A 12,348-nucleotide genomic window follows, 5' to 3' on the forward strand; every position below is an offset into this window, starting at 1 on the left:
TAGTCTTAAAGCGTTTGTTTCCTTTTCCTCTCTTTATTTTTCCAAAACAAAAGCTCTGAATCAATTGAAATCTTACGCAAGGAGAGTTTATAATAACAGTTCGGGAAATGGTTTGTTTATTTAGGCTAGGTTCCTCTCCGGACAAACCTGATTGCCGGCCACCAAGGAAAACTGCCCGCATACGCGGTAAATTTGAAGAAGCGTGTCATAAACTTCGTAAATTGCGTGCTGAAGAGCAGATTTCAGACTTTTTTGACGTGCCCAACGTGATTTTCGAGCAAATTTACCTTCAGAAAACGGTATTCAGTTGGCTGTATCTCTTGCGTGTACCCATTAAGTCTTTTCGGGTGACTCATCTTTCCCAAATGTTTGCCCCTACCACTGATGAACAGCTCTTTGCTCAGTGTTCTTGCATTTTTATGAGAATGTCCCCAGGGCCGGATTTACATTTGTAGCGCCCTAGGCTAAACTTAGGGTGGCGCCCTTAAAAGTAGGCGCTCTCGTGGGGGGGGGGGGGGTGTCCCGCAGGAGCCCTTCCCCTCCAGAAGGAAGAAAGAAGGAAGATCAGAAGGAGAATGTTAGGTGTCAGGAAAATGTTCAAATTCACCTTTAAAAAACATGATTTTAAACAGTTCTGAACGTTCAAGTTTGCAAATTGGTTTTGGAAAATGAAAAGTAATAAAAGAATCGTACAAAATAAAAAAAAAAATTCTCAAAGATTTTGCGCCCTTCAAAATGTTGCAAATCACGTTGCAATATGTTAAATGTTGCAATATCGCCACGAAATTTCCCGTGATTTCAATCGAAATCGTTCGTAAAACTATCGTAAATTTTTTCAGAGAATCTGTGCGTATCTTCTAAAAAATATCGATTGAAATTGAAGCATTAACTGTGGTTTGCAACGGTGCAATCGATGTCAATAAGCTCTTTTTCGAGTGGAACCATCGATATTCATGTTCGTTTACGGCAGGCGTGACATACAACTATTTGACCACGGGTGTAAGCATGTTGCAGCTCCGCCGGATTGAAGGCGCGTCAGATTGCGAAGATGTCTTGACCGCCCTGCCGACCCTCGCTGGCGGGACGAACGCTAAAATCGCTGCAACACTTAGACGATGCCTCATTATTTACGACTCTCCTCATATTTTCAGCATAAAATCATCAAAATAACTATCTTAAGAGCTACGATTTAGAATCAAGGACCATGGTTTTTTTTCGATAAAAGGAAAATAGGAAAATAGGACTAAATATAATGTCGCTACGAAATTTCCCGTGATTTCTACCGAAATCGTTCGTAAAAGTATTGCAAATTGTTTCAAATAATCTGTGCGTGTCTTTTAATAAATATTGATAGAAATTCAAACATTAACTGTGGCTTGCAACGTTGCAATCGAGGTCAATAAGCTCATTTTTGCGTGGAAGCATCGATATTTGAGTTCGTTTACGGCAGGCGTGACATACAACTATTTGACCACGGGTGTAAGCATGTTGCAGCTCCGCCGGATTGAAGGCGCGTCAAACTGCGAAGATGTCTTGACCGCCCTGCCGACATTCGGTGGCGGGACGAACGTTAAGATCGCTACGCGACTTAGACGATGCGTCATTATTTATGATTCTTTGCCTGTTTACTGAATATGGTATTGATTTTTTTATGAAATCTCAGGACAAATCGGTGGAATTTTCAAATAAGGATACCCAAGATTCTGTGGGTTATTACCAGGGCCGTATTTACATTTTTAGTGCCCTAGGCTAAACTTAGGATAGCGCCCTTAAAAGTAGGCGCTCTCGTGAGGGGGGGGGGGGGTCCCTCAGGAGCCCTTCCCCTCCTGGTCAGAAGGAGGATTTTAGGTGTCAGGAAAATGTTCAAATTCACCTTTAAAAAAACTTGATTTTAAACAGTTCTGAGGTACGTTCACGTTTGCAAGTTGGTTTTGGAAAATGAAAAGTAAATAAAGAATCGTTAAATTAAAAAAAAGTAAAATTCCCAGAGATTTTGTGCCCTTCAGAATGTTGCGCCCTAGGCTACAGCCTATGTAGCCTATTGGTAAATCCGGCCCTGAATGTCCCTACCCATCACAATCTCCTTCTCTGAGTGTTTTGAAAAAAAAAGAAGAAGAAGAAGAAATTTGACTGCATCATTTTTCCTCGAGGCCTGGAAAAAAATTTCGTCAAAATCAGATTGTGTAACATAATTCTTTCTCGTTTCAACTTAAAACCTAGCGCTCATTGTGCAGAAAAAGCTCCGAACAGGGTTGCCACAGTCAGGGAAACCGGAAAATATCAAGGAAAATGACGAAAATGTCAGGGAAAATTTGTTAAATTACCTTCATTTGCCTTCTAGTATGGGTTTGAGGATTCGAACAACAAATTTTGCCTGAAAACTATTTTCAATTATGCCTTCTTAACCATCCAACACATCTCCAACTGTCAGGGAATTTCACCAAAATGTGTCAGGAAAATCAGAGAAATGTCAGGGAATTTCATTTTCTAAATCCTGGGGCAACCCTGTCCAAAGCTCACAAATCTGACAATCCTCACTGTAGCGGACGAGAGAATGAACAAACTCGTCCCGATGGTCTCCAATAACAATGCTGCAGCGCATCGCGTCGGGTGACACTTTTTCGTCCATTGATTGCATCGTTGCCATAACTTGCTCCTGATGATTTTCTTCAAATTCCCATATAAATGCAAGTTAGAAAATGTATAACGTCTTGACTTTCATCCTTAATGGGGATTTTTTTAAGGAGAAGGGGGGGGGGGGCTCGAAAGAGCAGGTCACAGATCAACCCTAAAAAATTCTCTTGGAACTCTCCAGCTCGTCTCCTAATTTTAGCTTTTGGTAAATTGGTGATGTGTTTGTACCGAGTAAGCTCAATCCGAGATCTCACCGGAAAAGCTGAAGAGAAAAGGTAAAATTAAAGCTCGATTGTATAAGGGGCTACTATTTTATTGTCTCTAAGCTATCAACGGCAAATCTAGCTAATTTTGTTCGTTCATTCCTACGAGAGGTCGTGACAGGGCTTTTGGGGTGGATATCCTTCGCAACTTACGAGAGTTAATTTTTTGGCTCACCAGTACTCATGGGCACAACTAGAAGCTCCGGGAACCCCCTTTCCCCCCGAGAAATCTATTTACCTCTTCTTTAGAAAATTCAAGGCATTTAGCGAAATAAATGAGCGACATTTCTGTCTTTTTCGAATTTATAGTAAAATTATATTAAGATGAAAGTTTCGGTTGAAACGGCTCAAATTTACTCCCGAGACGTCTCAATTTTTAAAATTTCCCTTGGGGTTCCCGAGTTTTCTTGCCGGAGTTCCTGTCTAAAGCAAAGAAGCTTTAGGAAGGAACTGCAAATGCAATCGACGTCTGCCATTTTCTGAGAGTGGAATCATCGTAAATACACAGTCCATTCGCTTACAATTGAATATTTTTCGAAGCTTTAAAGGAACGTTTTTTACTCTAATGACTCCAAATTTTTTGGGGATCGGTCCCTCTAAAAGTGGATTTAGGGCCACCCTCTGTGAAGGAAGTCTGGAGGTCCTTTCCCAGAAAATTTTGAATACTACGCCCCTCTTATTATTTTTTAAAAAAGGACTAGAGAAAAAAAGAAACGGCCCGTGATAAGGGAGTAGCATTTAAATGGAAATTAGAGTCATGCCTCCCAAGTTAGAGTTTTCATGCAAAGGTAGGCACTAGCGCGAATTCATCGTATACAGCGGAGATTTTATTTTTTTTAAACGGATTGGTGTTTAATTACAACAATTCAAGTTCTTAATTGGCGGAAGTACCGAAAGTAAATTCAAACAAGTAATTTTCTATCTCTCTTTCATCCTCGCTCCTCCCTCTTTTCCGCCCCTACCTCACAACTGCATCCCGAATTTATCTGTAAGATTACAAAGAAAGAATTAGATGAAAACTAGAACATACAACTGTCTACGCTGCGGTGGGACCAAGAAGATAGGCACCTGCCTCAAGGCAGGTCATCGAAGATAACTGTGACTCATGCAAACTGACACTGGCCGATAAAAATTATCACATGAATTCGACGTTTATTTAGTTTTATTTCGGAGGCGGAAAGCTCGAGTGGCTGAATCAAAGCCTAAAATGTTGCTATAGGGCCTTTCAAAAATGATTAAAAAGAGCCCCTCAAAAAGTGAGGTCGATCATTAGGCTCAAAGTTTGCGTCGCTGTTTTTAAATAAACTTCTTTCTTTATGCAAAGTCATGGTTTCAGCGCCCTAGATTTTGCCAAAAAGTGAGGAAACTGTCAGCAAAGTTTGAAATTTGATTAAACTTGCAACTCTGTTAATGAAATTTAAGAAGCTCAGGAGTTGAAATAGTTGTATCACGCATCGTTTATCTTAATGTCCAGGTACGAATGTCTTTCGTCGTAATCATCGTGTTTTTAATGAGTGTCGCAACGAAATGTCCAGTAACTTTTACTCGATTCTCCCCGCTGAAAAATATGTTGATATTGGCATTGCTGCAAAAAACTAGAATGCAGCCCTACCGCAGTGCTCATATACATATATGTTCCGGGCAAACGTAGGGGTGTCGGGCAAAGTAGGTCTTTTCCCAGTCATCGTCGACGGTACCCAACAAGCTGGGGCATCGTTGACGATACCCTAGCAATCTAGACCATGGACCAAGAGAATAAATATTTATTAATAATAAATTAATTAATAAATATTATTATATAATAATATTTATTCTCTTGGTCCATGTCTAGGCACCGTCTGACTCCCAATCAGAAGCGATTAGGCATCAATGGCCGGGCATATGTCGTCTTTGGCGTACACCGGCAACGATGCCCGCGCATTATCGGGCAAAGTCGTTGCGAGTTGAGTTGATAGACGGGTCATTGGGAATTTCTTATCCAAATAGCGGGTAACAACATAAGTAGTCCGATTTTTGGGAAGCTTTGTCTCTGAGCATCAATGTCCTTCTCTGATCGGAACCTGGCGGTGGCTCAGTGCATTTTGCTCCTATTTATTTTTAACTTTTACGTGTTTTTTAGCTGTCTTCTAACTCGCTTTTAACTCCGGAGTCATGAATGCAGTGCAGTTTAAAAATAAATTCGTTGAAAATTTTTCATTTTATAGTATGTTGGTTCGATCTCTCGAGCCCAGACAGTGCCCGACTTCTTTCCACTTTTAACGATGCCCGCTACTCTGCAGGCAACGTCGATGATGTTCGGACGTTTGTCGCTTTGTCCCGAGATTCCACACATTGCCCGTTCATTTTGGGCATCGTTGATGATGCCCTTATAGCAAGTTGGGCAGCATCGACGATGCCCGACAACTATGTTGCCCGTAACATAAATCCGAATGAATCAAAACGGGAGTGAGAAATCGAGTTCGCCTTTTATTCGATGGATGAAAGAGCGGCTCAGGAGTTGATATAGTTGTATTACATATTTTAGGTCAGCGCAATGTTCCAAAGGCGATTGACTTCAATGTAGTCTTTGTGTTTTCAGCGAACATCATGGTGAAACGACCAGTAACTTTTACTCGATTCTCTTCGCCGAAAAATATTTTGATATTGCCATTAAGATTAACTGTAAAAGTCAGAATTTAGCAGCGCTCCCCCGTTCATGTCTGTATTGGGTTATTTGAAAGTTTCAACTTCATACATACGATTGCGGTGCTTTAAAGTTTGCATAGCTGGTTTTTAAAGTAACCTTTTTTTATTTTCTTGCTAAGAAGTCTGGGAAAAGTCAGGAACTTTCAACGCTAGTGCTCAATGGATTCATCGTAAAAGTCATGGGAAAGTCAAGGAATTTTGAAATTGGATTTAACTTGCAGCCCTTAATTTAACAAATCAAAATCATAATTGAATTTTAAAGTGATTAAAAAAGAGGGAGAACGGGGAAAGGGGGAGGGGGGGAGAGAGGGAGTGGGAGGGGGTGGGGGGGGGAAGTAGGGATTAAGTCTCAAGTAAAGTAAGTGAAGTCACATAGGCCTAACCTCCACCTCCTGTAAAGCGAACTAAGACCCCTACAGCCCTCCTTTTCGTTTGTAGCGTAGGTACCTAACGTTACTATATGGATGACTCTATCACTTTTGACTGCATGTTATCTTTTTGTGTGAATTTCTTCGCTCCAACAAGTCTTCTTTTTTTGATTTCTAGGCTTAGTCTGGAAATTATGCATTACTGTGAGAAGATTATGAGGTTTTCTTTGCCTCTTGGATTGCTCTTGGATGAGTGGATGTGACATTCCTGCACTCAAACAACCAACTTCCGGCACACATAATTGATTGGATCGATATCAATATCATTTATTGCGAGTAAGTCCCAAGCGATTACCATACTACTTTGTTTCTCCTGTGATCTCCCCTCAATAGTGGTTACTGGATAATTTTTTAAGCATGGCTGAAATACGAGCCCAACGTTTGAAAAATTTGTTCGACGCAGTTCTTCATGGAAAGAAGGCTATTACCGCAATCAACGCGAGCCTGTTTTTAGAATCGATTTGTGAACAATCTCCGGTAGTAACAAGTATTTCATGTTTAGTGTCTAGCCCGCATGGTCTGGAGGCTTTACTGTCAGCTTTAAGCTGTGACACCTCCCTTGATTTTCTTAACGGACCGCTGACTTCGTTTTTAGAGTACATCAAAGCACCAGATCTACAAACTATCCAGGATGGTGAAGCGGTTCGGCAGATCATTGCAAAGCTGATGGAAGCCCCTTTGACGTGGAAAAGTTTCGTCAAAGCGGCACACGATCGGACTTTGAAAGAACGTGCTCTTGGCGTATTTTCATGGCTTCTTGTACAACTGCTTTATTTGCCGGTCAAGGAAGCCGTCGCTTACTTGTCTGTAGCACGAGATCCGTCTATTCAGAGAGTTCTCCTTGAATCTTCCTCGTACGATGTCAAGAGCCAAGGAGAACTAATCAAGCAAATCGCCGATAAAATAGCTGGGAGCTCAGGCTCGGAGGAGCTTGTTCTGAAGATTATACAACGTGACCCTGGTGGACGACATGACAATGATTTTCCTGAGATTCACAGGATCTCCATCTATCCGACCCCAGATGAGCTGAAAGCAACGGCTAGATACTTGCCCAGGCCTTGCGATGCCGAGGACAGAGCTCAAGAATCAGATGCTCTTGCTAGTCATATTGACTGTCAATTCCGCCTGCTCCGTGAGGACATGCTTTGCGAATTGCGTGAGGATCTTGCAGCGGTTACGCAGCCTAAACAGAAGGGTAGGAAACCTCTCGAAATTCGGAACCTTTCTTTGGTAGGTGTGCATTGCGATCGACGCTTACCATGGTCCGTAAAACTTCGTTGTGAAAATGATTTACCGCAATTACGTCACTTAAAACCTGCAGAGCGTGCAAATTATTTCAAAACTAGACCAAAGTTTTTAAAAACTGGTACCTTTGTCTGCCTGTACGTTGGCCGTGAGTTTGTCACTCTTGGCACTCTAGTTCGAGAGGAGGAGCTTCTTAAGAAATCTATTCTGTGTGTTCAGCTTCCTGCTAGGAATTTAGAAGAGGTACTATTGAAGCTTAATAAAAAGACTGCTTATCCATGCATACGTCTAGTATTGATTAGTTGTGCCATTTTCGCTTATGAACCTGTATTAAAGCAATTGCAGAAAATGAAGAAACTCGCTTTGAGCCCAGAGATTGTATCTTGGCAAGCCAGTAATGATATTTTGCCCCCAAAATATAGTCTTGCACATCCTCATGAACGAATTTCATCCGATGAGTGTTCTACCCCTGATGAATGTTTATCCTCTGATGAATATTCTTCCTCTGATGAAAATTATCCCTCTGATGAAATTTACTCCCTTGATGAATTATCTTCCTCTAACGAGTGCTCTTCCTCCAGCGAATGTTCCTCCGTAACAAAGCGACTAAAAAGCCTTAAGTGTAACAATAATTCAAGTGATCCTTTACCCATCGTCGAACTAGAGAGTTCAGGTATTGTTCTAGACGGTGCTCAAAAAGAATGTTTTAAAGCAGCTCTCCAGCAGAGAGTCGCATTAATACAAGGCCCTCCGGGCACCGGCAAATCTTTTATCGGAGCTCTTATCGGTAGAGCCATTTACCGATATAGTGGAGAGACAATCCTCGTCGTTTGCTACACCCATCATGCTCTAGACGATTTTGTAAAAGACCTTTTGGATCTTGGAATTTCTCGCACCGACATAGTTCGTTTAGGTTCAAGTCACAAGGCAACCATTCATACTAAAAGTTTAGCTCTGAAAGAGCAGCCCTCTAGGTTCACCGACATGCAGAATGGAATGGTCGACAAAGGGAAATCGGATTTGGAAGAAGATGGAGATATTTTGCGTATTGCCTTTGACCGCTTTGTCCGTAGAAGATATCCTTATCGAGAGGTTCTAGAATTCTTGGAAACATGGAGCGATGAGCTCCCTTATTGTCACGCCTTTAAAATTCCAAAAGAAAAATTTGGCATGATTCGGGTAGCAGAAGATGGTAACATGGTAAGAGATGACTACTTGATACACCGTTGGTCTCAAGGATTGAACGCTGGCATCTACGAATCTGAGATACCCCTCGAACATGAGGCTGTTTGGAAAATGAATCCCGCGCTTCGACGTAAAAAATGGGGTCAGTGGAGGTATGAAATGTCAAGAGAACGCGCAGCTCAAGTCATAAAGTGGGGAGAGCGTTATAATACTACAACTGAAATGGTAGATAGCTTATTTTTGCTGAAAGATCTTTCTGTCTTGCGGAAAAAACGAATTATAGCATGCACAACCACGGCTGCCGCTAAGTATAGCGATCTCCTGAATCGTATCTCACCAGGTGTATTATTGGTCGAAGAAGCGGGCGAGATCCTCGAAAGTCATGTGCTTGCAGCTCTAAGCCCTAAGACTAAGCATTTAATCCTAATTGGCGATCATAAACAACTACGACCCAGAGTCAATTTCGAACTGAGTGTTGAGAAAGAGTCGGGGTATGATCTGAACCGTTCTTTATTTGAAAGGCTTATTTTGAAAGGATTTCCTCTTCAAACGCTTTTCACACAACATAGAATGCGACCCGAGATCTCCTCTTTGATCCGGGAAATGACGTATCCTGAATTGGAAGACGCTGGCGATACTCATGGTAGGCCGAACCTCCGCGGTTTCTCGGACAATATAATTTTTGTAAACCATAGTGAACCCGAAACCGAGCTGTCAGTCGCTCGTGAGTTTGGAGACTTGAAAGCCACCACTTCGAAACAAAATCGTTTCGAAGCACAGATGACATTAAAGTGCGTCCGTTACCTCGGTCAACAAGGGTACACATCGGAGGATATCGTTGTCTTGACGCCCTACCTTGGTCAGCTACGTCTGTTGCTTGATGAGTTGAGTGTCGACCATGACCTTCTGTTGAATGACCTCGATTCACATGATCTAGCTCGTGCGGGTTTGATGGGAGACCGAGAGGATACCAACGAAGCTAATAAACCTCGCCTGCGAATATCTACAATCGACAATTACCAAGGAGAAGAGGCAAACATTGTCATCGCATCGCTGACAAGAAGTAATGCGGCTGGTGATATCGGTTTTATGTTTGCTCCAGAGCGCCTCAATGTTCTTGTCTCCCGTGCTCGAAACGCCCTGATTTTAATAGGCAATGCTGAACACTTCATGGGCGCGCGCAAAGGCGGAAGTCTTTGGACACGTTTCATTGGGCTGCTGAAGGCTGGCTCGCATGTTTATAATGGGTTTCCAGTTTATTGTGAGCGACATCCTGACCGAACTAACATTCTACAGAAACCGGTGGACTTCGAAATCAAATGTTCAGCTGGCGGCTGTGAAGAGCCTTGCGGAAAGATGTTGGAGTCCTGTGGCCACAAATGTCCAGACAAATGTCACTTGCCGTCCAACCATTTGAAGGTAAAATGCAAAGCACCTATTGAAATCCAGTGCTTCCAGGAGCACACATATATGGTCGAATGTCACGCTAAAAGCCTAGGGCTGTGTCCTCTTTGTGAGGTGGAGACCCAGAAGAGACTTGAAGAGACTTTGGAAAAGGTTAGACGCAAAGAAAATGCCGAAAGAGAGGAACAACAACATTTATTGAAGATGGCCAAATTAAACAGCGAGATCGAATCAATTAAAAAAGAAGCATTCCGCAAAGAAGATGAAGAGACGGACGGAAAACCCACCTCAGCTACAAGCAGCAAAGACCGTCTAGAAGAAACTAACCATAAAACCTATGGCTTCGGAAAGAGGCGAAATTTTCAAAAAAATGGATTCAATGCGGAAGTAACGAAGAGGCAAGGAAATAACGTACATAATAAGGCCACCAAAAAATACGAGCCAACATTTGAGAGGAAAAACATGAGCTTCCGACCACCAATGAGCCATCGACAAAGGAAAGCTCTACAACGGTATTATGAAGCAGTGCGTAAAGACAGACACCAAGCCAACGCGGATGAAAAACAAGACTCATCAAAAGATGAACAAAACAAACGTCAAACCCAAAAGAGATACAACGAGCAAACAAGCACCAAAACGAAAACGAACGCAAAACAAGCAACGATCAAACGAAGACCGAACATACATCGAAGGAAACAAACCAAGGAGAAAGAAATCATCATCCGTCACCATGACTGAAGAAAAATAACTGCTACGGAAGAAAACTGTAACAAAGAGTAATATGTAACGTGGTTGCCAAGAAGATTTTGCCGCTTATGTTTTGAACAGTAACACGTGGAAAAGAGACGCCTTGAAGCATCCATGATTAAAGGCTGAAGGACAACTGAATTCATGATGAAATCAGTGTGATCAGTTAACGACGCGAGGCTGACTTTTGGGCCTTTGTTGGATGCCCGGTAGCGCCGAAATTTCATGTTGTCGATTAGGTGAATACCCCATCATCCTTATCGAATTTTTCAAGGATTTTCTGCAACAATATATCCAGTACATACAGATTGATCTACCTAAAAGCGTATCCGTGTATTTTTAGTATAAAGAAAACGAGTATAGCGATCTCTTGGGTTTCCTGTCCTGTCAACAAATAATATTTAGTGGTTTTATATACAAGGCTGCCCCCCCCCCCCCCCAAAAAAAAATGAGAATTGGCCTGCTCTGAGCAATTACAGGTATTGAAACACGATTTGCGATTTGCTTATTTTATCAGCTTTCTATCGAGCTCTTGTTGACCTCATTTGATGAAAATTCGCATTTACACGGCGATTTTTAGGCGCCTCTTAAAAGAAACCCCTCCGGAATTTTCGAGTCATTTTCACTCTCCACCTCCACCCTGTAAAAAATGAACACTGGATTTGAAGTTTACAGCCTTTTAGAAGCAAGAATTGAATAATCCTTTAAAGTTTTCATAAACTCTGATCATTCTCTACACTAGGAGCTCAGCAAATTAAAAATTGTCAAGAAGTTGGTGGCCGAGCCAGATTTTTTGAGCTCGAAGATACTGACAAGCTGACTTTCAAAGCCTCGTCGAAGTCTTTAGATCACCTGAAAAATGTGCTTCCACTAACTTATCAATTTTATCCCCCAAGAAACTGTCATTCCTCTCAAAATTTTAGAGGTAGGTATTCCATGGCTCATGAAGATGAGGGTGAAACAGCAATACCCATCAGTGTTTGAATTTCGAAGGGAAACTCTCATGGCAAAAACACATATCCGCACTTATGAGAAAGCCTATCTCGGATCAGCTGAGCTTTTGGCTCCACACATTTTGACTTTCTTTCATGAGACTCGCCGTAGATTAGTCGTATTTTGCTTCTAAAAGGTTTCACACTTCATTTACAGTGTGTTCGTTTGTCCGAACCGAGTGAAGATGGAAAGTGAAACCGACTCAAAGATTTCGAAGGATTTTTTTTACACGTCGCCAAAATATCGCTATAAAAATGCGAATTTTCATCAAGTGAGCTTCACGAGGGCTCGTTAGAAAGCTGATGAAATAAGCTACAGGATTATGCAAACCATATAAAAATATCTTTAGTAGTTTGCTCAAAGTGGGTCAACGCTGAGATTTTTTGGGACAGCCTTTGTATGAGTCGGCACTCGCACGAGTAACTTGTTTTTACTCGAAAGAATTCCGTTTGATCACAAGCATGATCTTCCATAGAGCGACAGATGATACCGTGTTTAATAACCTTGCTTGGGCATGAACAGCTGTAATTATAAAACGCTATGCTTAGTTCAAACATACCTAAATACTCTAATTGCCTATTTTTAAGTAATACATCTGACTTTAGTATTTTCATTTTATTCTTAAACGAAAGAAGCAGGATGATAGGAATGAACACACGCATGATGTGCACGAATATTTGTGCACATTACTGTCTCAAAAGTGTGGAACATTTAATATTTTTGAGGAAACAAGTTTAGTAGAGAAGAGAAAAGTTAATGTTTTT

General features: G+C 41.6%; 1 protein-coding gene across 3 annotated transcripts in view; it reads left to right on the plus strand.

The window, feature by feature from the left end:
* The window catches only part of LOC109039893 (uncharacterized), a 33,471-nt gene extending 21,566 nt beyond the window's left edge, over nt 1–11,905 (plus strand). For 2 of the 3 annotated variants that reach the window (XM_019055603.2, XM_072299007.1), the window contains exon 2: nt 6,129–11,905. In XM_019055603.2, the coding sequence (XP_018911148.2) occupies nt 6,368–10,582 (4,215 nt within the window). In that variant the 5' untranslated portion in view covers nt 6,129–6,367 and the 3' untranslated portion in view covers nt 10,583–11,905. Of the gene's footprint in view, nt 1–4,947; nt 5,101–6,128 lie in introns of those variants that run through there. The other variant, XM_072299008.1, reaches the window with a different exon arrangement.
* The last annotated feature ends 443 nt before the right edge of the window (nt 11,906–12,348 follow it).

The sequence above is a fragment of the Bemisia tabaci genome, chromosome 3 (genome assembly GCF_918797505.1).
Source record: "Bemisia tabaci chromosome 3, PGI_BMITA_v3".
Taxonomy (NCBI): Eukaryota; Metazoa; Arthropoda; class Insecta; order Hemiptera; family Aleyrodidae; genus Bemisia; species Bemisia tabaci.